The sequence below is a fragment of the Phalacrocorax carbo genome, chromosome 27 (assembly GCF_963921805.1).
Source record: "Phalacrocorax carbo chromosome 27, bPhaCar2.1, whole genome shotgun sequence".
NCBI classification, from domain to species: Eukaryota; Metazoa; Chordata; class Aves; order Suliformes; family Phalacrocoracidae; genus Phalacrocorax; species Phalacrocorax carbo.
This window is the reverse complement of record NC_087539.1, coordinates 3,316,859-3,342,412: the sequence shown is the minus strand read 5'-3', so window position 1 is coordinate 3,342,412 and position 25,554 is coordinate 3,316,859. Positions and strand designations below refer to the sequence as shown.

The 25,554-nt window shown below is 69.9% G+C and overlaps 1 protein-coding gene across 2 annotated transcripts; it reads left to right on the top strand.

Annotated features, from left to right (window-relative positions):
- The first annotated feature begins 413 nt into the window (after nt 1-413).
- On the top strand, nt 414-25,554 carry KIF5A (kinesin family member 5A). Of its 2 annotated transcripts, XM_064474265.1 has the most exons (30): nt 414-1,188; nt 1,287-1,474; nt 3,827-3,914; nt 4,353-4,426; nt 4,515-4,619; nt 4,715-4,763; nt 5,023-5,078; nt 5,184-5,271; nt 5,677-5,801; nt 6,183-6,287; nt 6,385-6,533; nt 7,326-7,474; nt 7,566-7,774; nt 8,017-8,085; nt 8,705-8,911; nt 10,482-10,628; nt 12,085-12,273; nt 13,267-13,384; nt 13,804-13,871; nt 14,527-14,636; nt 15,914-16,015; nt 16,827-16,887; nt 16,994-17,065; nt 17,501-17,605; nt 21,704-21,920; nt 23,585-23,705; nt 24,096-24,166; nt 24,270-24,297; nt 24,375-24,469; nt 25,036-25,554. In XM_064474265.1, exons 2-29 carry the CDS (start codon nt 1,346-1,348, stop codon nt 24,451-24,453), a joined length of 3,090 nt encoding a protein of 1,029 aa, XP_064330335.1. In that variant the 5' UTR covers nt 414-1,188; nt 1,287-1,345; the 3' UTR covers nt 24,454-24,469; nt 25,036-25,554. The 2 variants fall into 2 exon arrangements, with proteins under 2 accessions (XP_064330335.1, XP_064330336.1); XM_064474266.1 differs by having other exon boundaries at nt 414-1,474; nt 14,530-14,636.

Below are 25,554 nucleotides of genomic sequence, written 5' to 3'. Positions count from 1 at the left end.
GCCCGGGGGCGGGGCCTGCGCGGGGTGCGGGGGGCACACGGGGGGAGGCACGGGAGGGCACGCACGGGTGGGGGACACACGGGTGGGTTTCCCATGGGTCACGGGGGGTAGGTGGGTGGGTACGTACGGGGGGCTCTCCCGGGGGGGGCACACGGGTGGGTACCCACGGACGGGGGGCACACGGGCTGGGGCACACGGAGGGGCTGCCCACTCCCGCCCGTGGGAGTGCCCCCGGGGTGAGCTCCGCGCAGGCACTCCTGAGTGTTTTGGGGGTCACGGGGCGGGGGGGATGGTGCACCCTGACTGCGCGTCCGTGCCCCCGCCTGGCTCCCCCGGGCCTGGGCAGGGCCACCAAGGACACGATTGTGTCCGGCCTCAGCGCCGGGGGCGAGGGGGGAGGGAGAAGGCGTGAGTCAGGGCTGCTGGCTTCCCGCGTGGGGGAGGGGTGTTGGCCCTGCGCCGACCCCCCCTCCCCAGCCGGGACAGGGTCCGCTGCCCCCTCCCCCCCCGCAATGAATCAGCATTTTGGGGGGACGGTTCCCAGGGCGAGGCGTGTGCGTGTCCCCCATCCCCGTCCACCTTAAGAGCCGCGGGCAGCTCCACCTTAACGCGAGGCGGGGGGAGGCGTGTGCGTGCGGAGGGGGGGGCGGCCTCTCCCCCCCCCATCACCCGGTACCGGGGCTGCAGTGGCGACAGCAGCGCGGTCACTGGAGCAGGGGGCAGCAGGAGCGCTGCGGAGCATCCCCCGCCCGGCGCCGCCCTCCCGTCGCATCCCGCATCCCTGGGTACCGCCGGCATCCCGGGCAGCATCCTGCATCCCTGGGCAGTATCCCGCATCTCTGGGTACCACCCAGCATCCTGGGCAGCATTCCGCATCCCTGGGCAGTATCCCGCATCCCTGGGCAGCATCCTGCATCCCTGGGCAGTATCCCGCATCTCTGGGTACCACCCAGCATCCCGGGCAGCATTCTGCATCCCTGGGCAGTATCCCGCATCTCCGGGCAGCATCCTGCATCCTTGGGCAGTATCCCGCATCTCCGGGCAGCATCCTGCATCCCTGGGTACCACCCGGCAGCATTCCGCATCCCTGGGGACCGCCGGCATCCCAGGCAGCATCCCCCATCCCTGGGCAGCATCCCGCATCCCTGGGCAGCATCCCGCATCCCGGGCAGCATCCTGCATCCCTGGGTACCACCCAACAGCATCCCGCATCCCTGGGGACCGCTTGACCCTTAGGCTGTAACCAGCATCCCCGGGTGACATCCCCCACCCTTGGGTACCAACAGCACCCTTAGGCCCCCCCCCAGTCTCTTCCTGACGCACACCGGGCCCCCCCCCTCCCGCCATGGCCGAGCCCAGCACCGAGTGCAGCATCAAGGTCCTGTGCCGGTTCCGGCCCCTCAACCAGGCGGAGATCCTGCGGGGGGACAAGTTCCTGCCCGTCTTCCAGGGGGACGACAGCGTGGTGGTGGGGGTGAGTGCGGGGCGGGTGGGGGGCATAGGGGGCCCCCAGCCTCGGGGGGGACCGGGGACGGGGACACAGCCGGAGGGGGAGGGGGGGAATAGCCAGGGTGGAGGGTAACCGGCCGCAGGGGGGAGGGGACAATCAGATTGGGGGGGCAGAGTCTGGTTTTTTTTTTGGGGGGGGGGAGTCGCCCTGGGTGTGGCCGGTGCCCAAAAGGGCCCAGGACCCCCTCCCGCGGTGTTTCCCCAGCCCCCCTCATGCCCCTCCCCTCCCCCCCCATTCCTTGTCTAAGGTTCCCGGCACTCCCAGTTTCCCCCAATCTGGCCCAGTGCCGGGGGGGGGTGTTGTTTACAATGAGCGGAGACGCCCTGACCCCCGGGGGGGGGGCCACGATCGGGCCCCGGGGGCAGCACCGGGGGGTGGGGTGGCGGGTTGCCGCAGATCCTGCCCCCCCACCCCCCGCTGCGGCCCGGCCCTTTGTTAGGGGGTGAAACCGGCGGGGGGGCTCAGGGACCGCGGCAGTGCCCCCCAATAAGACGGCCCCCCATAATGCCCCCCATTGCACGGGCCCGGGTACGGGGTGGGGGGGGGGGGGGGGGCGTGCTTTCCTGCAAGGAGGGGCCCGCCCGGCCTGGGCCCCCCGGCCCTGGGGCGGGGGCATAGGGAATGCGGGGGGTCCTTGGGGGTGGGCAGCAGCGGGGTCCCCCGGGGATGCCGTGGGGCGGGGGTGGGGGCTGTGCCGGCTCCGTGGGTGTTGTGTCGCTGTGCGGTTGTCCCGGCGCAATGCGGGGGTGTTGCGTGGGGCTGTTGGGGGGGGGGGCGGTGAGCGGCAGGGGCTGCGGGGGGTGGTTGGTGGGGGTGCGGGGGGGGGGGGATGCGTGACCGGCGGCGGGTGGGGCGGGTGTGCCTGCGCCGTGCTGCGGGGGTTGCGCTGGGCGGGGGTGCGGGGGCCGGTGCTGCCGGCTGTCGCCGTGTCCGTGTGTCCGCGTGTCCCCGCGGTGGCTGCGGCGGTTCAGCACCGGGGCCTGGACAGCTCCCGGCCGGGGGGGCGGGGGAGGACGGGGGGTTTGGGTGGGGGGGCTGGGGTGTGGGGGCTGTATGGGGGGCTGGGGGAGCCTGTGGGGTTATGGGGGGCTGGGGGAGTCTGTGAGGGGGCTGTATGGGGGGACGGGGGGGCTGGGGGAGTCTATGGCGTTGTATGGGCGGCTGGGGGTGTAGGGGGGGCTGAGAGGTCTATGGAGGACTATGGGGGTGTATGGGGGGCTGAGGGGTCTATGGGGGCCTATGAGGAACTGTGAGGGTCTAGGTGGGCCTATAGGGGGGGCAGGGGGTCTATTGGTCTGGGGGGGCTTGGGGTATATGGGGCTGTATGGGGTTTTGGAGATCTATGGGGGTCTATGGGGGTCTGTGTGGATCTACCGGGGTGCATGGGGCTGTATGTTGCTCTATGGGTGATGAGGGGTCTATGGGGGGGTCTGTGGAGCTGTATGGGACATCTGGGGGTCGGTGGGGGCCTATGGAGGGGCTGAGGGGTCATGAGCGGGTGTACGGAGCTGTATGGCAAGGCTTGAGCCTATGGGATGTATGGGGAGTATATGGGGCTGTATGTGGGGTTGGGGGTATATGGGGAGTCTATGGGGAGGTTATGGGGGAGTCTAGGCAGTTCTGGGGGTCTAGGGGGGTGTACGGGAGTCCAAGGGTATATGGGAGTGTACGGAGAGTGTGAAGTCTGGAGGGGGGTGTGGGGAGTGGATTAGGGGTCCGGGGTATGTGTGGCTTTTAGGGGAGCCGGGGGGTGTATGGGGTACACTGGGAGTGGGGGAGTATTTGGGGTACAGGGGGGTATATGGGCGAGGGGGTGGTAGATGGGGGGCCTGGAGGAGGTGTGGGGTCCTAAGGTGTTCCAGGGATTATGGGGGCCTGGGGGAGCTGGGGGTATAGTGGGGTACACAGGGAGCCCCAGGTGGTCTATGGCGGGCTTGGGGCTCATGAGAAGCTGCATAGGGGGTGGGGAATGGGGGATGGGGGTGTTTGAGGAGGTGTATGGGGGCAGGGGAGGGGGTGTGGGGGGAGCCTATGGGAGGGCAGGGGGTATATGTGGGGGGCTGGCAGTGAAGAGGGGCTGATGTTAAAGGGGGAAGTATGGGGGGACATGGGTGTATGGGGGGGTCCTTGGGTTTTGGGGGGGTAGTGGGGTATGAGATTGGGGCTGAGAGGCTCCCAGCAACCTCCTACCTCCCTTACTGGGATTCACTGGAACTTACTGGTCACCCTGCAAGGGGAGCCCTGAGGCTGGCACAGCCCCCAGCAACTTGTGGGGGGTCTCTCCTGGAGGCTGACCCCCATGTCCCCCCGCTCCAGGGCAAACCCTATGTCTTCGACCGTGTCTTCCCCCCCAACACCACCCAGGAGCAGGTCTACCACGCCTGTGCCATGCAGATTGTCAAAGGTGAGGGCCAGGGGCTTGGGGGAGCCCTGGGGGGGCCCCCAGAAGGGCCCTAACTGCGGGACCCTCCTCCAGGGACACCCAGATCCATGGGGACCTGGAGGGTGTTGGGAGGTGACAGGAGCAGGTTGAGGGGACAAGGGAAGCTCTTGTACAGGGGGTCCTTAGGGGTGTCCAGGAGGTCTTGGGATTTCTGCAGGACTTTGGGGGGTTTCTGCAGTCTCCAGGGGGTTTGGGGCTACCCGTGGGGTCTTTTGGGGTGTCTCAGGGGTCCTTGGGCATCGCTGGGGGTCTTGGGGGTGATCTTAGGTGCCTTGGGAGGGGGTCAGGGAGCCCTTGGGGTCTCAGGGGGAGCGCCTCGAGGTCTGGGGGGGCTATGAGGTCCCTGAGGGTTCTGGGGGTCCCTGAGGGGCTTCTGTCCACCCTCACCCCTCCCCACAGATGTGCTGGCTGGGTACAATGGCACCATCTTCGCCTACGGGCAGACGTCATCGGGCAAGACCCACACCATGGAGGTGAGGGGCCAGGGGGGCTTTGGGGGGTGCCTAGCCCCCCCTGGGCCCTGACACCCCCCGGGTGCTCACCACCCCACCCCCCACTCAGGGCAAGCTGCATGACCCCCAGCAGATGGGCATCATCCCGCGCATCGCCCAGGACATCTTCAACCACATCTACGCCATGGATGAGAACCTCGAGTTCCACATCAAGGTGGGAACTGGGGGGAACTGGGAGCACTGGGAGCACTGGGAGGTTGGGTCCTGACCCCCACACACACCCTGACACCCCCAATTCCCTCCTACCAGGTTTCTTACTTTGAAATTTATCTGGACAAGATCCGGGACCTGCTGGACAGTGAGTGGTGGGGGGCACTGGGAGATACTGGGTGGGTATTGGGATGCATTGGGAGCACTGTGAAGCTTGGAGGCACTGGGGAACACTGGGAGACACTGGGGAACACTGGGAGGCACTGGATGGGTATTGGGGAGCACTGGGAGTCAGTGGAAGGGTATGTGGGAGCACTGAGAGCCACTGGATGGCCCTGGGAGCTCCTAGGGCACGTTGGGGGGTCACCACTCCCCCAGCCCCACCATGCCATGTCCCCCCCTACCAGTGACCAAGACCAACCTGTCGGTGCACGAGGACAAAAACCGGGTTCCCTACGTCAAGGTGAGGAGCGGCTCAGGGGTTCCCGTGGGTGGGGGACCCCAAGGAGCACCCCCAGAGGGGGGGGGTTGGGGCCGACCTCTAGGCTCACCCTCCCCACACCCCCAGGGCTGCACCGAGCGCTTCGTCTCCAGCCCGGAGGAGATCCTGGACGTGATCGATGAGGGGAAATCCAACCGGCACGTGGCTGTCACCAGTGAGCGTCCCGGGGACACGGTGGGGGGCAGGTGATGGGGCGACTATGGGGTGCTGGTCCCTGCTGTGCAGGGTATTGGTGAGGCTATGGGCTGATGGGAGGTTCTGGGGGACCATGGGAGTCCCTGGGGTGCTGTAGGAGTCATTGGGGCACCATGGGGTTCCCTGGGCACTGCGGGGTCCCTGGGGCATTGGGGGGTCCCTGGGGTGCTGCAAGAGTCATTGGGCTACCACGGAGTCCCTGGGGAATCATGGGGTCCCTGGAGTCCAGTGGGGGACCCCTGGGGCACTGTGGGGTCCCTGGGGCACTGTGGGGTCCCTGGGGCACTGTGGGATGCTGCAGGGGTGCCGCGGGGGTCCCCGGGAGGTAGAGGTGTGGGCGTGCAGCCTCTCCCCGTGCCCACAGACATGAACGAGCACAGCTCCCGCAGCCACAGCATCTTCCTCATCAACATCAAGCAGGAGAACGTGGAGACGGAGCAGAAGCTCAGCGGGAAGCTCTACCTGGTCGACCTGGCCGGGAGCGAGAAGGTCAAGGGGACCCCGGCGCTGAGGGACCCTGGGGGGCCTTGGGGGGGGGGCGGGGTTGGTACTGGGGGGGCGTCTTTGGAGAGCCCTGGGCTGTGGTATGTGGGATTGGGGGGGCTCTGGGGGAGCTTGGGTGGAGGAGGTCCCCAGGGGGGACATTGGGAGGGTGGGGGCCTTGTGGGGGGACTGTGGGACACTGGCGTTAGGGGTCTTCAAGCTGGGGTGGGTCTTTGGATGAAGGGTCTCTGGATTGGGGGTCTCTGCTGGTGGTGTCCTTGAGTTTGGGGGTCTTGGGGGGGTTCCTGGGTTGGGGGTGTCCCTGGGGTGGAGGTGCCAGGAGTAGGGGTGGTCCCGTGGGGGTCTCTGAGCTGCCTGGCCCCACAGGTCAGCAAGACGGGGGCTGAGGGGGCCGTGCTGGACGAAGCCAAGAACATCAACAAGTCGCTGTCGGCGCTGGGCAATGTCATCTCGGCCCTGGCCGAGGGCACGGTGAGAGTCCGCGTGTCCCCCCCCCGCCCACCCACTCTGCCCCAGGGACCCTGGGGCTGGGGGGGACCCTACTGAGCCCCTGTGCCACCCCCCGCAGAAGGCCTACGTGCCCTACCGGGACAGCAAGATGACGCGGATCCTGCAGGACTCGCTGGGGGGGAACTGCCGCACCACCATGTTCATCTGCTGCTCCCCCTCCAGCTACAATGACGCCGAGACCAAGTCCACCCTCATGTTTGGGCAGAGGTAGGGGACGGGGCCAGGGGTGTTGGGGTTCCCCGGCACCTCTCTGCACCCCCCTGCACCTCAGCTGGACCCCAACAGCACCCCATGCACCCGTTGAACCCCAGCTGCATGCCAGCTGTACCCCAACTGCACCCAACTCGCCCCATGCACCCACTGCCCCTCAACAGCACCACATGCATCCATTGTGTCCCAATAGCACCCCATGCACCCACTGTACCCCAACCACACCCCATGCACCCATTGTGCCCCAACTGCACCTCAGCTGCACCCCAACTGCACCCCAACTGCGCCCCAATGGCACCACGTGTACCCATTACAACCCAACTGCACCCCAACAGCACCCATTGCAGCCCAGCTGTACCTCAACAGCACCCCGTGCACCTGTTGTACGCCGGGTGCATCCTACAGGCTCATCGCACCCCAACTTCACCCCAAGAGCACCCATTACACCCCAGCTCCACTCCTTGTACCTCAAGTGCACCCCAAGCACCCAGTGCACCCCAGCTGCACTCTATCAGCATCCCATGCGCTCCAACCACACCCCTCACACCTGTTGCATGCCACCTGCCCCCCAACAGCACCCACTGCCCACCAACAGCACCCCCCACACCCCTCGGCAGGGAAAGGGAGCTGCATCAGGGATCCCCAGACCTGGGAGGGGAGTGGGGGGGGAAGGTGGGCCCTGAGATGGGGGTTGCTGTGGTGGGCATCTCAGGGGGGGTCCCTGGGGGATGCTGCCTGGAAAGGGGGAGCAGCAGGGGTCCCGGTTGAGGGGTCCCCCCCTCCGTCCAGGGCCAAGACCATCAAGAACACGGCGTCGGTGAACCTGGAGCTGACGGCCGAGCAGTGGAAGAAGAAGTATGAGAAGGAGAAGGAGAAGAACAAGGCGCTGAAGGAGACCATCGGGAAGCTGGAGGCCGAGCTGAGCCGCTGGCGGAGTGGTGAGGGGGGGACCCCAGCGTCCGGGAGGGGACCCCACCCCACCCCACCTCCCCCAAGCGCCAGATGGGGAAACTGAGGCCGTGTCCCCAGGGGAGGCCGTGCCGGAGACGGAGCAGCTGAGCGGGGCCGAGGCGGAGGCCGGGACGGGCGAGGGGACGGGCGAGGGGCTGGAGACGGGACCCACCAGCGAGACCCCCCTCAACGATAACAGCTCCTCTATCGTCATCCACATCTCTGACGAGGAGCGCCGCAAGTACGAGGAGGAGATCCGCAAGCTCTACAAGCAGCTGGATGACAAGGTGGGGACCCCCGGACCCCTCCCCGGTTCCCTGGGGACCCCCAAAGACCTGCCAGGACCCTCCCAGGACCCATGAGACTCCCCAGAACCCTTGGGGAGCTCCCAGTCCCCCCAGCATCCCCCACGACTCTCAGCACACCAGGACCCCTGGGACCTTCTGGCAACCTCCAGAACCCCCCCAAGAAACCCCTGCTGCCCCCAGCCCCTCGGGGCGGCCAGCACTGACCCTCCATGTCCGTCCAGGACGACGAGATCAACCAGCAGAGCCAAATCATGGAGAAGCTCAAGCAACAGATGCTGGACCAGGAGGAGGTGAGGGGCCCACCCCTGCCCCCTCAGCCCCCATCTCTGGGCGCTGACCTTGTAACCTCACCCTGCTGGGACCCCAGACTGATTCCTCTGGGCCCCCATCCAGACCCCCTGGGACCCACTTGGGCCCTTCTGGGATCCCCACCCTGATCACTTGGACCCCTCCAACTCAAGTCCCTGGGACACCCCAACCTGACCCCTGGGACCCTCCCAACGTGACCCTGTTGGGACCTCTCTGGGACCCCCACTATGACCCCTGGGACCCCCATCTGACCCGCTGGACCTGTCTGGGACCCTTACCCTGGGATTCCACCAACTGAGCCACCGGGCCCCCTCTAGAACGCCCACCCTGACCCCTAGGATCCCCCTGGGATCCCCGTCCTGACCCCCCTGAACCGCTCCACCTTTACCCTTTGGGATCCCTCTGGGACCCCACCCTGAGCCCCTGGGAACCCCCAACCTGACCCTGCTGGATCCCCTCTGGGACCCCTCCTGGGACCCCCGTGGGCCCCTCCACCCTGACCCCTACCCCCCCCCAGGACCCACCCTGACGCCCTCCTGACCCTTTGGGACCCCTCTGGGCCACCCACCCTGACTCCCTGGACCCCTTTGGGCCCCCCAGGTGCTGGCGGCGGCGCGGGGGGGCGGGGAGGCGGCGCGGCGGGAGCTGGCGGCGCTGCGTGCCGAGCACGGGGCAGCCCGCGCCGAGGTGGCCGAGGTGCTGGCGGCGCTGGAGGAGCTGGCACGCAGCTACGACCGCAAGGCACAGGAGGCCGAGGACACCGGCCGCCACAACCGCCGGCTGGCCGATGAGCTGGCCCGCACCGAGGTGACCCCCCCGGGACCCCCCGCTGGGACCCCCAGCAGGCACCCAACCAGGATTCCCAGTGGGATCCTACTGGGAAGCGTGATGGGCACCCAGCTGGGATCCCTACTGGGAACCCCACTAGACCCCACTGGGAACCCCAAAGTGGATCTTCAACTGGGAACCCCACTAGGATCCTACTGGCAACCCCCATGGGCACCCAACTGGGATCCCTACTGGGAACCTGCACTGGGATACCCAAACTGGCTCCTCAGCTGGGAACCCCACTAAGACCTTACTGGGAACCCCAGTTGCCAGCCCAGCTGGGATCTCTACTGGGACCCCCACTAGACCCCACTGGGATCCCCCAAACTGGGTTCTCAGCAGGGAACCCCACTAGGACCCTACTGGGAACCCCAATGGGCACCAAATTGGGATCCCTACTGGACCCTTTTGGGAGCCCTAAACTTGTTCCTCAACTGGGAACCCCACTAGGACCCTACTGGGAACCCCACCAGGACCTTACTGGGAACCCCAGTTGCCAGCCCAGCTGGGATCTCTACTGGGATCCCCAAAGTGGCTCCTCAACTGAGAACCCCACTGGGAACCCTACTGGTGACCCTCAGAGTCCCACTGGGACCCCACTGGGACCCTTGACTGGCAAATGAGACCCAGACCAGAAATCATCTGGGACCCCCATCAGCACCCCACCTGGGGCCCCCAGAGCCAGGGCCCCTCCAAACTGGGACCCCCACACCAGCACCCCAGGACCACACTGGGATCTGGCAACTGGGACCCCCAGGTCCCAACCAGACCCAAACTGGGACCCCCAGCCCTGAACCAGCAACTCCCAGAGCCCAGTCCCCCAGGTCCAAACTGGGTCTCCCAGACCCAAACTGGGATGCTTTGGGCCAGGGACCCCCCAAAACAGGAGCCTCAGATCTGGGAGCCCCCTAAACCCCAAACCAGACCCCAAAGAGGAGGACACACACACACACACCCCTCAACTGAGACCCCCAAAGAGGGGGACCCCCTCCAATCATAGCCCAAGAGGGACCCCCTCCCCAAACCAGACCACAAAGAGGGACCCCCCACTCCAAACACAGCCCAAAGAGGGGACCCGTCCCAAACCCCCCAGACCAGACCCAAAAGAGGAATCCCCTTCCCTAAACATACTCCATAGAGGAGACCCACACCCACCCCTCAAACCAGACCCCAAAGATGGGGAACCCACGCCCCAAAACCAGATCCCAAATGGGGAGACTCCCCCCTTAAACTGGGGTGCCAGACTGGGTGCTCCCAGGGGACCAAGAGCTGCACCCCCAGGTGGAGAGGGCTGGATCTTGGGGTGCTGGGGGGGGATCAGAGGTGCTGGGGGCTGCTGGGTGTCCCAGGGCAGGGGGTGATGGAGCGGGGGGTGCTGGGGGGTGTCACAGTGCCCGGGGGGTTGCTGGGGGTCCTGGGGTGCCAGGGCAGGGGGTTTCGGGGGGATGCCATGGGTGCCCGGAGGGGTGCTGGCGGGGTGCCGGGGTGCCAGGACAGGGGGTGCTGGGGGTGGGGGTGCTGGGGGTGCCAAACCGCGCTGTGCCCGCAGGCGACGACGCTGTCGCTGGAGACGGAGCTGCAGCGGGTGCGGGAGCTGGGGGGGCAGCAGCGCAAGCGGGCGGCCGAGGTGCTCAACGGGCTCATGAAGGACCTGAGCGAGTTCAGCCTCATCGTGGGCAACGGCGAGATCAAGCTGGTGAGGGGCGGGGGGCACCCCTGCCAGGCTGCACCCATGGGTGGGACGCGCTCGTGCCGTGCTGCACCCACGCCGTGCCGTAGCCGTGCATGTGCCGTTGCCGTGCCACGCCGTGCTGTAGCCACACTGTGCGCCCCTCACGCTGTACTCACACGCGTGGTGCGCCGTGACCGTGCCACGCCGTGCCCGTGTGTGCGCCGTGCCCGTGCCACGCTGTGCCCGTGTGTGCGCTGTGCCCGTGCCACGCCGTGCCCGTGCCACGCCGCAGAGCCCATGCCATGTCGTACCCATGTGCGTGCCGTGCCGGTGCTGTGCCGTGCTGACCCGCGTGCCATGTCCTACTCATGTGTGCTACATGCCTGTGCCATGCCGTGCCACGCCGTGCCGTGCCATGCCGTGCCGTGCCATGACGTGCCATGCTATGCCATGTTGTGCCATGCCGTGCCATGCCATGCCATGCCGTGCCGTGCCGTGCCATGCCGTGCCGTGCCATGCCGTGCCATGCTATGCCATGTTGTGCCATGCCGTGCCATGCCATGACATGCCATGCCATGCCATGCCGTGCCGTGCTGTGCCATGCCGTGCCATGCCATGCCGTGCTGACCCACGTGCCGTGCCATGCCGTGCCATGCCATGCCATGCCGTGCTGACCCACGTGCCGTGCCATGCCGTGCCGTGCCATGCCATGCCATGCCATGCCATGCCGTGCTGACCCACGTGCCGTGCCGTGCCATGCCATGCCGTGCCGTGCTGTGCCGTGCCATGCCATGCCGTGCTGACCCACGTGCCGTGACATGCCGTGCCATGCCATGCCATGCCGTGCCATGCCATGCCGTGCTGACCCACGTGCCGTGCCATGCCGTGCCATGCCATGCCATGCCGTGCTGACCCACGTGCCGTGCCATGCCGTGCCGTGCCATGCCATGCCATGCCATGCCATGCCGTGCTGACCCACGTGCTGTGCCGTGCCATGCCATGCCGTGCCGTGCTGTGCCGTGCCGTGCCGTGCCGTGCCGTGCCGTGCTGTGTTGTGCCGTGCCATGCCGTGCCGTGCTGTGTTGTGCCATGCCATGCCATGCCGTGCCGTGCTGTGCCATGCCGTGCCATGCCGTGCTGTGCTGTGTTGTGCCATGCCATGCCGTGCCGTGCCGTGCCGTGCCGTGCCGTGCCATGCCGTGCCGTGCCGTGCTGTGCCGTGCCGTGCCGTGCCATGCCGTGCCATGCCGTGCCATGCCATGCCATGCCGTGCCGTGCCGTGCCATGCCGTGCCGTGCCATGCCATGCCGTGCCATGCCATGCCATGCCATGCCGTGCCGTGCCGTGCCATGCCATGCCATGCCGTGCTGTGCCGTGCCGTGCCGTGCCATGCCGTGCTGTGCTGTGTTGTGCCATGCCATGCCGTGCCGTGCCGTGCCATGCCATGCCGTGCTGACCCACGTGCCGTGCCCGTGCCCAGCCGGTGGAGGTGAGCGGCGCCATCGAGGAGGAGTTCACTGTCGCCCGGCTCTACATCAGCAAGATCAAGTCAGAGGTGAAGTCGGTGGTGAAGCGGTGCCGGCAGCTGGAGAACCTGCAGGTGGAGTGCCACCGCAAGATGGAGGTGACCGGGCGCGAGCTCTCCTCCTGCCAGCTCCTCATCTCCCAGGTGGGCTGGCGACGGGAACGCCTGGGGACAGACCCTGGGGCTGCCACCACCGGGCACCTCCCAGGAGCGATGCCGCTGCTGTGGTGGCTGCAGAGTTTGGTGACCGTGGGCTTGGTGGCCCCAGGGTTTGGCGGCTCAAGGGTTTGGTGGCCCCAGGGTTTGGTGGCTCAAGGGTTTGGTGGCCCCAGGGTTTGGTGGCTCAAGGGTTTGGTGACCCTGAGGTTTGATGGCCCCAGGGTTTGGTGGACCTGGCACTTGATGAATCTGGTGTTTAATGGCCCCAGGGTTTGGTGACCCTGTGGTTCGGTGGCCCCAGGGTTCGGTAGCCCCAGGGTTTGTTGGCTCTAGGATTTTGCGACCCCAGGGCTTGGTGACCCCAGCGTTTGTTGGCCCAGGGTTTGGTGACCCTGGGGCTTGGTGACACCCAGGGTTTGGTGACCCCAGCATTTGCTGGCCCAGGGTTTGGTGACCCTGGGGCTTGGTGACACCCAGGGTTTGGTGACCCCAGCGTTTGTTGGCCCAGGGTTTGGTGACCCTGGGGCTTGGTGACACCCAAGGTTTGGTGATCCCAGCATTTGCTGGCCCAGGGTTTGGTGACCCTGGGGCTTGGTGACACCCAGGGTTTGGTGACCCCAGCATTTGCTGGCCCAGGGTTTGGTGACCCTGGGGCTTGGTGACACCCAGGGTTTGGTGACCCCAGCATTTGTTGGCCCAGGGTTTGGTGACCCTGGGGCTTGGTGACACCCAGGGTTTGGTGACCCCAGCATTTGTTGGCCCAGGGTTTGGTGAACCTGGGATTTTGTGACCCCAGGGTTAGGCGGCCCCTGCATTTGGTGACCCTAAGGTTTGGTGATCCCAGGGTTGGTGACCCTGGGCCTTGGTGGCCTGGGGTTTGGTGACACCAGGGTGTGGTGACAGGGTGGCCCTGGGGGTGGCAGGGGTGGTGGCTGCGTGCCCCCGGCCGGGGGGCGGTGGCTGAGGCTGGTCCCGCAGCACGAGGCGAAGATCCGCTCGCTGACCGAGTACATGCAGACGGTGGAGCTGAAGAAGCGGCACCTGGAAGAGTCGTACGATGCCCTGAGCGAGGAGCTGGCCCGGCTGCAGGCTCAGGGTGCGGGGGGCTGGGGGGGCTCGGGGGCATGGAGGGGGCTCAGGGGGTATAGGGGGGCTGGGGTGTGACAGTGGGGCTGAGGTCCATGGTGGGGCTGGGGGCCCTGGGAGGCTGAGGGCACAGTGCCACTTGGGGGTTGGGGGCCATGGTGGGCTCAGGCTGGGGGTACAGAGGGGCTGTGGGGGTCACAGTGGGGCTTGGGGCTGGGGGCTACAGAGGGGCTGGGGGGTCACAGTGGGGCTCAGGGGGCTGGGGGGTACAGAGGGGTTTGGGGGCTGGGGGCACTGTGGGAGTTTGGGGACTGGGGAGGGTGTGGCCTGGGGAGCTGGAGGGGCTCAGGGGCCTGGGGGGGGTCAGTGGGACTCGGGGGGTCAGGGGGGTCCCTGGCTTGTCCCCCCAACACAAGCTCTGGCCCACAGAGACGGCGCAGGGGGTGGCCCGGAAGGAGCGGGAGCAGGATGAGACCCAGGACACTGATGAGGTCAAGGTGAGAGGGTGCTGGGGAGGGGGGCAGGGCACCCCTGGGGGTCACTGGGGGTGTCCAGGGTCCCCAAGGGTGTAGAAGGCTGCAGGGGGTGGGGGGCAGATGGGGGGCCTTACGGCACGTGGCATGTCCTAGAGGTGGGGTGAAGATCCCTGGGAGGAGCTGGGGTCTGGGGGTGCCGGGGGTCCCCAGGAGGTGTCGGTGTCTGAGGGTGCTGGGGTCCCTGGGAGAAGCTGGGGTCTGGGGGTGCTGGGGAGTGCTGGGGGTCATGGGGGGTGTTGGGGTGTGGGGGGGCTGGCGGGTGGGTGCTGGGCGTCGCAAGCGGTGCGGGAGGGCTGGCGAGGGGGTGCTGGGTGTCGTGGGGGGTGGGGGGCTCATGGGGAGTGCTGGGGGTCATGGGGATGCTGGGGGTCATGGGGGTGTGGGGTGCGGGGGATGTGGGGGTCGCAGGGGGTGCTGTGTGTCACAGGGGTGTGGGGGTGCAGGGGGTGCTGGGAGTCGTGGGAGGTGCTGGGGGTCACGGGGGTGTGGGGGTGCAGGTCTGCTGGGGGTCGTGGGGGGTGCTGGGGGTCATGGTGGGGGGGGTGGGTTGCTGGGGGTCGCGGGGGGGCGCGGTCGTGCGGGGGTCCCAGCCCCAGGCTGAGGGTGGCGGGCGCAGAAGGCGCTGGAGCTGCAGCTGGAGAGCCAGCGCGAGGCCCAGCACAAGCAGCTGGCCCGGCTGCGGGATGAGGTCAACGAGAGGCAGAAAACCATCGATGAGCTGCGGGAGTGAGTGACCCCAGCCCTGACCCCAGCCCTGACCCTGACCCCAGCCCTGACCCTGACCCCAGCCCTGACCCCAGCCCTGACCCCAACCCTGACCCCAGCCCTGACCCCAACCCTGACACCAGCCCTGATCCCAACCCTGACCCCAGCCCTGACCCTGACCCCAGACCTGACCCTGACCCCAGCCCTGACCCTGACCCCAGCCCTGACCCTGACCCCAGCCCTGACCCCAGCCCTGACCCTGACCCCAACCCTGACCCCAGCCCTGACCCCAGCCCTGACCCTGACCCCAGCCCTGACCCTGACCCCAGCCCTGACCCCAGCCCTGACCCTGACCCCAGCCCTGACCCTGACCCCAGCCCTGACCCCAGCCCTGACCCTGACCCCAGCCCTGACCCTGACCCCAGCCCTGACCCCAGCCCTGACCCTGACCCCAGCCCTGACCCTGACCCCAGCCCTGACCCCAGCCCTGACCCCAGCCCTGACCCTGACCCCAACCCTGACCCCAGCCCTGACCCTGACCCCAGCCCTGACCCTGACCCCAAACCTGATCCCAACCCTGACCCCAGCCCGGACCCTGACCCCAGCCCTGACCCCAGCCCTGACCCTGACCCCAACCCTGACCCTGACCCCAAACCTGATCCCAACCCTGACCCTGACCCCAGCCCTGACCCCAGCCCTGACCCTGACCCCAACCCTGACCCCAGCCCTGACCCCAGCCCTGACCCTGACCCCAGCCCTGACCCTGACCCCAGCCCTGACCCCAGCCCTGACCCTGACCCCAGCCCTGACCCTGACCCCAAACCTGATCCCAACCCTGACCCCAGCCCTGACCCTGACCCCAGCCCTGACCCTGGCCCCAAACCTGATCCCAGCCCTGACCCCAGCCCTGACTCTGACCCCAGCCCTGACCCTGACCCCAAACCGGATCCCAGCCCTGACCCCAGCCCTGACCCTGACCCCAGCCCTGACCCTGACCCCAGCCCTGACCCTGACCCCAAACCTGATCCCAGCCCTGACCCCAGCCCTGACCCTGACCCCAGCCCTGACCCTGACCCCAGCCCTGACCCTGACCCCAAACCTGATCCCAACCCTGACCCCAGCCCTGACTCTGACCCCAAACCGGATCCCAGCCCTGACCCCAGCCCTGACCCTGACCCCAGCCCTTCCCTGGACTCATCCCTGGCCGGGTGGAGGGGGTGGGCAGCAACTGTCCCCCTGTGGGTCTGTCCGTCCATCCCCTGACCACCCACCCGTCCGTCCGTCCGTCCGTCCCGCAGCCTGAACCAGAAGCTGGAGCTGGAGCTGGAGAAGCTGCGCGCGGAGCACGAGGCGCTGCGGGGCGAGGAGCGGGCCAAGGCTGCCCGGCTGCAGGAGCTCACGTGAGACCCCACCCCCGGGGGTCCCCCAGACCCCAGCCCCACCCCCAGCCCCCACTGACACCCCTGGGACCCCCAGAGCCACAGCATCCCCCTCCACGCCCAGGAGTCCTGGGACCCCTGCCCCCTGAGGTGTCCTGCTTGACACCTCCAGGACACCCCCATCACCCCCGGGACCCCCAACACCACCCCTGGCACCCCACCCCCACCCCATGGCGTCGCCTCCAGGACCCTGCGCCACCTTCAGGAGCCCTGGGACCCCCAACATCACCAGGAGCCCTGATGACCCCCCTTTTACCCCTGGGACCCCCCACATCACCCCTGGGACCCCCAACATCACCAGGACCCCACAGATGCCCTCCAGGACCCTGTGCCACACCCAGGAGCCCTGGGGCCTCCAAGGGCTTTGGGGACCCCACCCCATCACTCCTGGGACTCCCAACATCAGTGGGACCCCACCCATGGGGACACCCCCAGGACCCTGCATCACCTCCAGAAGCCCTGGGACCCCCAACACCCCCAGGAGCCTTGGGGACCCTCCCAAGACACCCAACACTACCAGGACCCCCCATGCCATGGGGACACCCCTCAAGACCCTGCACCACCTTGGGGCCCCCTTTCAGCCCCCAGCCCCCCCCCCCCCAAGACCCCTGAGGCCCCTCCAAGCCCCCAGGAGCCCTCAGCAACACCCCCAGCATCCTTGTCCCCCCTGAGCCCCCCCCAAACCCCCAAACCCCCCGCCCATCCTTGGAGTGACCCCCCATCCTTTGGGCGACCCCCCCCAACCTTGGGGTGACCCCCCATCTCCCCCCAGGTTTCTCTACGAGCGCCACGAGCAGTCCAAGCAGGACCTCAAGGGGCTGGAGGAGACCGTGGTAGGTGGGGGGGAGGGGTCTGGGGGGGGCCTGGGAGGGTTCGGGGGGAGTCCGGGGGTCACTGTGCACCCCCTCACCCCCTGTCCGTGTCCCCCCCCCGCCCCAGGCCCGTGAACTCCAGACCCTCCACAACCTGCGCAAGCTGTTTGTTCAAGACGTCACGACTCGAGTCAAGAAAGTGAGGGAGGGGGTGAAATGGGGGGGGGGCCAAAAATGGGGGCGGCAGGAGCCGAAAGTGGGGTAAGGGGAGAAAGTGGGGGCAGAGCTGGGGGGAAGGGGGGTGTGAGGGATGGGAGGGGGGTGTTGAGGGGAAGAGGGGGGGAGTTCCTGGCCAGGGGGGTGACGGGGGGTCCAAGCCAGGGAGTGGGGGGGCCAGCCTGAGTGTGGGGGCCCCAGTTCAGATGGGGGGGGGGTGTCTCACCCCAGGTGGGGGGGTGTCAGCCCAGTTAGGGGGGTCCCAGACTTGGGCGTGGGTGGGGGTCCCAGGTTGGCCATGGGGCTCCCAGCCTGGGCATCGGGGGGGGGGGACCCTGCCCCAGGTGGGGGGTGTCAGGCCAGGTGGGGGGGTGCCGTCCCGGGCTTGGGGGTCCCTCCACGCCCCCCGCCCCCGCAGAGCGCAGAGCTGGAGCCTGAGGACAGTGGGGGGCTGCACTCCCAGAAGCAGAAGATTTCCTTTCTTGAGAACAACCTGGAGCAGCTTACAAAGGTTCACAAACAGGTGGGCGGGGGGGGCAAGGGGGGGGGGGCAGAAAGGGGGGGGGGCAAAAAAAGAGAGGCCAGAAAGGGGGGCAAAAGGGGGGGCCCCCACCCCACCCCAGGGACCCCCCAGCGCCCCTGTACTGTAAGCTTCCCCCTTGCTTTCCCAGTGCCCCCCCCCCCGCTTCACACCCCCCCCCCCAGCGCCCTGCTCCATCCTGGGGTTCCCCCCCCCCCAAAGCCCCTCCGCGGGGTGGCACGGCCGGGGGGGCGCACACGCTGATGGGCGCTCTGTTGCCCCCCCCCTCGCTGCCTCCTCCCTAGCTGGATCTCTGGGTGTCCAAGGTACCGCACACCCCCCCCCCCCACCCTCACGGGCTGCACACGCGTGGGGGGCCCCCACACCCCCCGCGAGGGATAGATGTGGGGCAGGGGATAGACCCCCCCCCAAGTCCCCTCTGCCCCAGCCGCCCGGAGCCCACCCAGGCTGGGGGGGGGAGGGGGCACTGCCCTGATCTCCAGCACTTTCCTGCCCCCCCCCGCGCCTTCCCCCCCCCCCGCGTGGCTGTGGTGCCCCCCCAGCTCACTGCCTGCCCCCCCCCAGCTCAGCTTCGCAGTCACGGCCCCACCGCTGCATGTGGCCACGGTGGCACTGCTGGGGGGGGCTGGGACCCCCCGAGGCACTGCTGGGGGGGCTGGAGGGGCTGGGACCCCCCCGAGGCACTGCTGGGGGGGCTGGGACCCCCCGAGGCACTGCTGGGGGGGCTGGGGGGGCTGGCACCCCCCGAGGCACTGCTGGGGGGGCTGGGACCCCCCGAGGCACTGCTGGGGGGGCTGGAGGGGCTGGCACCCCCCGAGGCACTGCTGGGGGGGCTGGAGGGGCTGGCACCCCCCGAGGCACTGCTGGGGGGGGCTGGGGGCGCTGGGACCCCCCCGAGGCACTGCTGGGGGGGCTGGAGGGGCTGGCACCCCCCGAGGCACTGCTGGGGGGGCTGGGGGCGCTGGGACCCCCCCGAGGCACTGCTGGGGGGGCTGGGACCCCCCGAGGCACTGCTGGGGGGGCTGGGGGCGCTGGGACCCCCCCGAGGCACTGCTGGGGGGGCTGGAGGGGCTGGCACCCCCCGAGGCACTGCTGGGGGGGCTGGAGGGGCTGGCACCCCCCGAGGCACTGCTGGGGGGGCTGGGGGCGCTGGGACCCCCCCGAGGCACTGCTGGGGGGGCTGGAGGGGCTGGCACCCCCCGAGGCACTGCTGGGGGGGCTGGGGGCACTGGGACCCCCCCCGAGGCACTGCTGGGGGGGCTGGGGGGGCTGGCACCCCCCGAGGCACTGCTGGGGGGGCTGGGACCCCCCGAGGCACTGCTGGGGGGGCTGGAGGGGCTGGCACCCCCCGAGGCACTGCTGGGGGGGCTGGAGGGGCTGGCACCCCCCGAGGCACTGCTGGGGGGGCTGGGGGGGCTGGCACCCCCCGAGGCACTGCTGGGGGGGCTGGCACCCCCCGAGGCACTGCTGGGGGGGCTGGAGGGGCTGGCACCCCCCGAGGCACTGCTGGGGGGGCTGGAGGGGCTGGCACCCCCCGAGGCACTGCTGGGGGGGCTGGGGGCGCTGGGACCCCCCCGAGGCACTGCTGGGGGGGTCTCGGGGGGCCTGGATGGTTGCTCTGAGGCACCCTGGAGCTGCCGGTAGCGGGTGCCGGTGGGCGCCGGCGATGGTGGGCGCCCAGTGCCGCTGGGAGCTGGGTGCGGGCGGGCGCCCGCTGTGGGTGGGTGCTGGGCGCGGGTGGGTTCTCGATGCCGGCGGGGGGCTCCTGTGGGTGGGCGCTCATGGGGACCGGGTGGGCGCCGGGTGCCTCCGGTGCCCGATGCAGCTGGGTGCCCGTTGCGGGCAGGTGCGTGGTGCCGACCGGCGCCCTGTTGCGGGTGGGCGCCGGTGGGTGCTGATGGGTGCTGGTGGGCGCTGATGGGTGCCAGTGGTGCCGAGGGGTGCTGATGGTGCTGGGGGTGGCCAGTGGGTTCTGGTGGGCACCGATGGGTACCGGGGGGCACTGGTGGGTGCTGGTGGGCGCAGGTGGATGTTGGTGGGCGCCAGTGGGTGCCAATGGTGGCAGTGGTGCTGGTGAGCGTGGGGGAGTGCCGGTGGTGCTGGTGGGCACTGATGGGTGCCGGGGGGCACTGATGGGTGCCGGTGGTGCGGAGGGGTGCTGACGGTGCTGGTGGGGGCTGGGGGGTTCTGGTGGGCACTGATGGGTGCCGGAGGTGCCAGTGGGTTCTGGTGGGCACCGATGGGTGCCGGGGGGCACTGATGGGTGCCGGAGGTGCCAGTGGGTTCTGGTGGGCACCGATGGGTGCCGGGGGGCGCTGATGGGTGCTGGTGGTGCCAGTGGGTTCTGGTGGGCACTGATGGGTGCCGGTGGTGCCAGTGGGTTCTGGTGGGCACCGATGGGTGCCGGGGGGCGCTGATGGGTGCCGGTGGTGCCAGTGGGTTCTGGTGGGCACCGATGGGTGCCGGGGGGCGCTGATGGGTGCCGGTGGTGCCAGTGGGTTCTGGTGGGCACCGATGGGTGCCGGGGGGCGCTGATGGGTGCCGGTGGTGCCAGTGGGTTCTGGTGGGCACTGATGGGTGCCGGTGGTGCCAGTGGGTTCTGGTGGGCACCGATGGGTGCCGGGGGGCACTGATGGGTGCCGGTGGTGCCAGTGGGTTCTGGTGGGCACCGATGGGTGCCGGGGGGCACTGATGGGTGCTGGTGGTGCCAGTGGGTTCTGGTGGGCACTGATGGGTGCCGGGGGGCGCTGATGGGTGCTGGTGGTGCCAGTGGGTTCTGGTGGGCACCGATGGGTGCCGGGGGGCGCTGATGGGTGCCGGTGGTGCCAGTGGGTTCTGGTGGGCACCGATGGGTGCCAGGGGGCACTGATGGGTGCCGGTGGTGCCAGTGGGTTCTGGTGGGCACCGATGGGTGCCGGTGGTGCCAGTGGGTTCTGGTGGGCACCGATGGGTGCCGGGGGGCGCTGATGGGTGCCGGTGGTGCCAGTGGGTTCTGGTGGGCACCGATGGGTGCCAGGGGGCACTGATGGGTGCCGGAGGTGCCAGTGGGTTCTGGTGGGCACTGATGGGTGCCAGGTGTGCCGGGGGGCGCTGATGGGTGCTGGTGGTGCCAGTGGGTTCTGGTGGGCACCGATGGGTGCCGGGGGGCGCTGATGGGTGCCGGTGGTGCCAGTGGGTTCTGGTGGGCACCGATGGGTGCCGGGGGGCGCTGATGGGTGCCGGTGGTGCCAGTGGGTTCTGGTGGGCACCGATGGGTGCCGGGGGGCGCTGATGGGTGCCGGTGGTGCCAGTGGGTTCTGGTGGGCACTGATGGGTGCCGGTGGTGCCAGTGGGTTCTGGTGGGCACCGATGGGTGCCGGGGGGCACTGATGGGTGCCGGTGGTGCCAGTGGGTTCTGGTGGGCACCGATGGGTGCCGGGGGGCACTGATGGGTGCTGGTGGTGCCAGTGGGTTCTGGTGGGCACTGATGGGTGCCGGGGGGCGCTGATGGGTGCTGGTGGTGCCAGTGGGTTCTGGTGGGCACCGATGGGTGCCGGGGGGCGCTGATGGGTGCCGGTGGTGCCAGTGGGTTCTGGTGGGCACCGATGGGTGCCAGGGGGCACTGATGGGTGCCGGTGGTGCCAGTGGGTTCTGGTGGGCACTGATGGGTGCCGGTGGTGCCAGTGGGTTCTGGTGGGCACCGATGGGTGCCGGGGGGCGCTGATGGGCGCCGGTGGTGCCAGTGGGTTCTGGTGGGCACCGATGGGTGCCAGGGGGCGCTGATGGGTGCCGGTGGTGCCAGTGGGTTCTGGTGGGCACCGATGGGTGCCAGGGGGCACTGATGGGTGCCGGAGGTGCCAGTGGGTTCTGGTGGGCACTGATGGGTGCCAGGTGTGCCGGGGGGCGCTGATGGGTGCTGGTGGTGCCAGTGGGTTCTGGTGGGCACTGATGGGTGCCAGTGGTGCCAGTGGGTTCTGGTGGGCACCGATGGGTGCCGGGGGGCGCTGATGGGTGCCAGAGGTGCCAGTGGGTTCTGGTGGGCACCGATGGGTGCCGGGGGGCGCCGATGGGTGCCGGGGGCGCGCTGACGCGGCCGCGCAGCTGGTCCGTGACAATGCAGACCTGCGCTGCGAGCTTCCGAAGCTGGAGAAACGCCTGCGCGCTACGGCTGGGCGAGTGCAGGCCCTGGAGGGGGCGCTGAGGGAGGCCAAGGAGGGGGCGCGCCTCGACAAGCGCCGCTACCAGCAGGAGGTGGAGCGGATCCGCGAGGCCGTGCGGGCCCGGGGGGGCGCCCGCCGCGCCCACAGCGCCCACATCGGTACGGGGCGGGGCGGGGCGGGGCGGGGCGGGGCGGGGCTGGGGGCGGGGCGGGGGGCGGGGCGGGGCGGGGCGGGGCGGGGCGGGGCTGGGGGCGGGGCGGGGCGGGGCGGGGCGGGGGCGGGGCGGGGACCTGGGGGGAGTGGGGCATCGGGACCTGGGGGACGGGAGAGGGAGGGCATGGGGGGCTGGGGGTGGGCGCGGGGACCTGGGGGGAGTGGGGCATCGGGACCTGAGGGCGGGACAGGGAGGGCATGGGGGGTGGGGGGTGGGCGCGGGGACCTGGGGGGAGTGGGGCATCGGGACCTGAGGGCGGGAGAGGGAGGGCATGGGGGGCTGGGGGGTGGGCGCGGGGACCTGGGGGGAGTGGGGCATCGGGACCTGGGGGCGGGAGAGGGAGGGCATGGGGGGCTGGGGGGTGGGCGCGGGGACCTGGGGGGAGTGGGGCATCGGGACCTGGGGGACGGGAGAGGGAGGGCATGGGGGGTGGGGGGTGGGCGCGGGGACCTGGGGGGAGTGGGGCATCGGGACCTGAGGGCGGGAGAGGGAGGGCATGGGGGGCTGGGGGGTGGGCGCGGGGACCTGGGGGGAGTGGGGCATCGGGACCTGGGGGACGGGAGAGGGAGGGCATGGGGGGCTGGGGGTGGGCGCGGGGACCTGGGGGGAGTGGGGCATCGGGACCTGAGGGCGGGACAGGGAGGGCATGGGGGGTGGGGGGTGGGCGCGGGGACCTGGGGGGAGTGGGGCATCGGGACCTGGGGTCGGGAGAGGGAGGGCATGGGGGGCTGGGGGTGGGCGCGGGGACCTGGGGGGAGTGGAGCATCGGGACCTGGGGGGCGGGAGAGGGAGGGCATGGGGGGTGGGGGGTGGGCGCGGGACCCTGGGGGGAGTGGGGCATCGGGACCTGGGGGACGGGAGAGGGAGGGCATGGGGGGCTGGGGGTGGGCGCGGGGACCTGGGGGGAGTGGGGCATCGGGACCTGGGGGGCGGGAGAGGGAGGGCATGGGGGGTGGGGGGTGGGCGCGGGGACCTGGGGGGAGTGGGGCATCGGGACCTGGGGGGCGGGAGAGGGAGGGCATGGGGGGTGGGGGGTGGGTGCGGGGACCTGGGGGGAGTGGGGCATAGAGACCTGGGGGCGGGAGAGGGAGGGCATGGGGGGTGGGGGGTGGGCGCGGGGACCTGGGGGGAGTGGGGCATAGAGACCTGGGGGGCTGGGGGTGGGCACGGGGACCTGTGGGGAGGGGAGCACCGGGGGTGGGCACAGGGACGGGGGGAGCGGGGAGAGCAGGGGGGACCTGGGGGACGGGGGGTGGGCACGGGGACTTGGGGTGCAGGGGATGGTCACAGGGCATGGGAGGCGGGGGGAAAACGAGTAGATGGGGTGCACGGGGTGGGCACAGGACCCCAGGGTGCAGGGGGTGAGCACGGGGACCTGGGGTGCAGCGGGGAACAAGCACATGGGGTGCGCAGGGTGGGCACAGGCACCTGGCTTGCTCTGGGGTGCGTGGGGGGTGCAGGGCCTGGCACCCAGCCTCGCACCCCCTGGGGGGCACAGGGGCAGGGGAGCCTGGCCCGGGGGGTGGCGCAGACACTGGAGGGGGCACCCCGAGAGACCCCGGGGTGGCGGGTGCCAGCCAGCACCCCTCAGCCCCCCGTCCCCCCCAGCCAAGCCGGTGCGGCCCGGGCAGTTGCCAGCGGCGTCGCCCACTGGCCTCAGCTACACCAACAGCCTCTTCCAGGGGTACCCCGCGGGGGGGCCCCTGCCCGGCCCCGGCCCCCAGGGCCTGTGAGTGGGGGGGGCACGGCGGGGGTCGGGGTCGGGGGGGGGTGCAGGGGGGCACGGGGGCATACGGGGTCGGGGGGGGCGCGGGGGGGGATGGGAAAAGATGGGGGGGCACGGGGGGGATGATGAAGGGTGTGGGGAGCACGGGGGGGTGCAGGGTCAGGGTGGGGGGTGCAGGGGGGACTCGGGGGAGAGTGTGGGGGGCATGGAGGGGGTGCAGGGTCAGGGTGGGGGTGCAGGGGCTGTGGGAGGTGGCCGGACACTGGGCTTGTAGGGGGGTAGAGGGTTGCAGGGCATGGGGTGCCCCCCCCCCGGTGCCAGCAGTGCCCAGGGGGTCTCAAGGCCTCTGTCCCCATGCCCCCATGTCCCCCCCACCCTCATGTGCCCCCCTAGCTTTGCCAGCGGCCCCACCACGCTCTCCAGCACCCCCCCGGACACGTACCAGCAGCTCAACGTGGATAACGGTGAGGGGGGGCCACGGGGGGACGGGGGGATCCCCGGTTGTGCAATGGGGGCACTGGGGGGGGTCCCTGTAACCACCCCTGGAGCTGCTGCTCTTTCTTGCAGGGAACGTGACAGACATCAATGATAACAGGTAAGGGGAGGCCGGGGGGGTCTTGGGGCCACGGGCGGGGGGTGCCAGGCCCGGGGTGACCCCCGTGTCACCCCCAGGAGTGACCTGTCCTGCGCCTGCGAGGCCGAGGAGCAATCCAAGCTCTTCCCCCTGCGCCAGGAGACGGCAGCCAGCTAATGGCCCCCCCCACCAGGTACTGGGGACCCCCCACACCCCCCATTCCTCAGGTGCCCCAGGGGACCCGCACCCCCCCCAGCACCATCCCCCCGTGTTCTTTGGGTTCCCCCTACATCCCTTGAGCCCCCCATCCCCTTGGGACCCCAAAGTCCATGTTCCCCCCCATATCCCTTGGGTGCCCCTCCATATCTCAGGTCCCCAAACCTCACGTGTCCCCTCCCGCCCCTTGAGGTTACCCAGCATCCCCCAGGGACTCCCTGCATCCCCTTGGGACCCCCCCATCTCCCCCAGTCCCCCCCCAACCCTTGGGCACCCGCAAGACCCTCCATCCTCCCCAGACTGCCCCATCCCTTGGGTACCCCCAAATCCCTACACCCCTCCACTCTAAGACTCCCCCCTCCTTTGGGTACCCCCAAGACCCTGCATCGCCCCCAACCCTTGGGTGTCCCCATATCCCTGGGGTTCCTCACACCCCCTGGGCACGCCCACCCGGAGCCCTGCAGGGTCTGGGGTCCCCCCACATACCTCGGGGACGCCCAGGCGGGGCAGTCTGCACCCCCCAACCCTGCGTGTCCCCCCCAGGTCCCGCCGGACCCGTCTCCGCTCGCATGTCCCGGTGTCACCTCCGTGCCCTGTGTGCTCACCACCAAGCTCGCCCCGTCCCACCCCAACGGCGAGGGGGGGGCCCGTCCCCGGGGGGGGCCGCCTGCCCCGCCAGGCCCTCCCCCGGACCCCCCACCCTCCTGGGGGGGCCCGGCCGGGGCTGGGGGTGCTGCCCGGGGTCCGCTTCGAGATGCCTTAAGCCGATACCTGGAGGAATGTCTGGGCCCCCCCACCCTCGTCCCCAGCCCCCCAAGTGGGGGTCAGCCCCATAAACGGGGGTCACCCCCCCCTTCCTCGCACCCTCCTCCCCACCACGTCCCCCTGCTTGGCACCTCGGCTGTGCCCCCCCCCGTCCCCGGGACCTGCTGTGCCCCCCCCCCGCCCCCCCACATGTGTGTGGGGTCCCTCGGGGCCCAGCCCACCCCCCGCACCCCCCCCGCGCTGCATGTCCCGCCCCAGCGCCACTGGGAGCGGCTCAATAAAGGCCAGAGATGCTGA

What these genes read in the sequence shown, in the direction of transcription:
- KIF5A (XM_064474265.1), top strand. Translation starts at nt 1,346, where the DNA reads ATGGCCGAGCCCAGCACCGAGTGCAGCATCAAGGTCCTGTGCCGGTTC. An exon ending in ACCTGGCCGGGAGCGAGAAG is followed by an intron (nt 5,802 to 6,182) that starts GTCAAGGGGACC and finishes CTGGCCCCACAG; the next exon opens with GTCAGCAAGACGGGGGCTGA. An exon ending in GGCCCCGGCCCCCAGGGCCT is followed by an intron (nt 23,706 to 24,095) that starts GTGAGTGGGGGG and finishes GTGCCCCCCTAG; the next exon opens with CTTTGCCAGCGGCCCCACCA.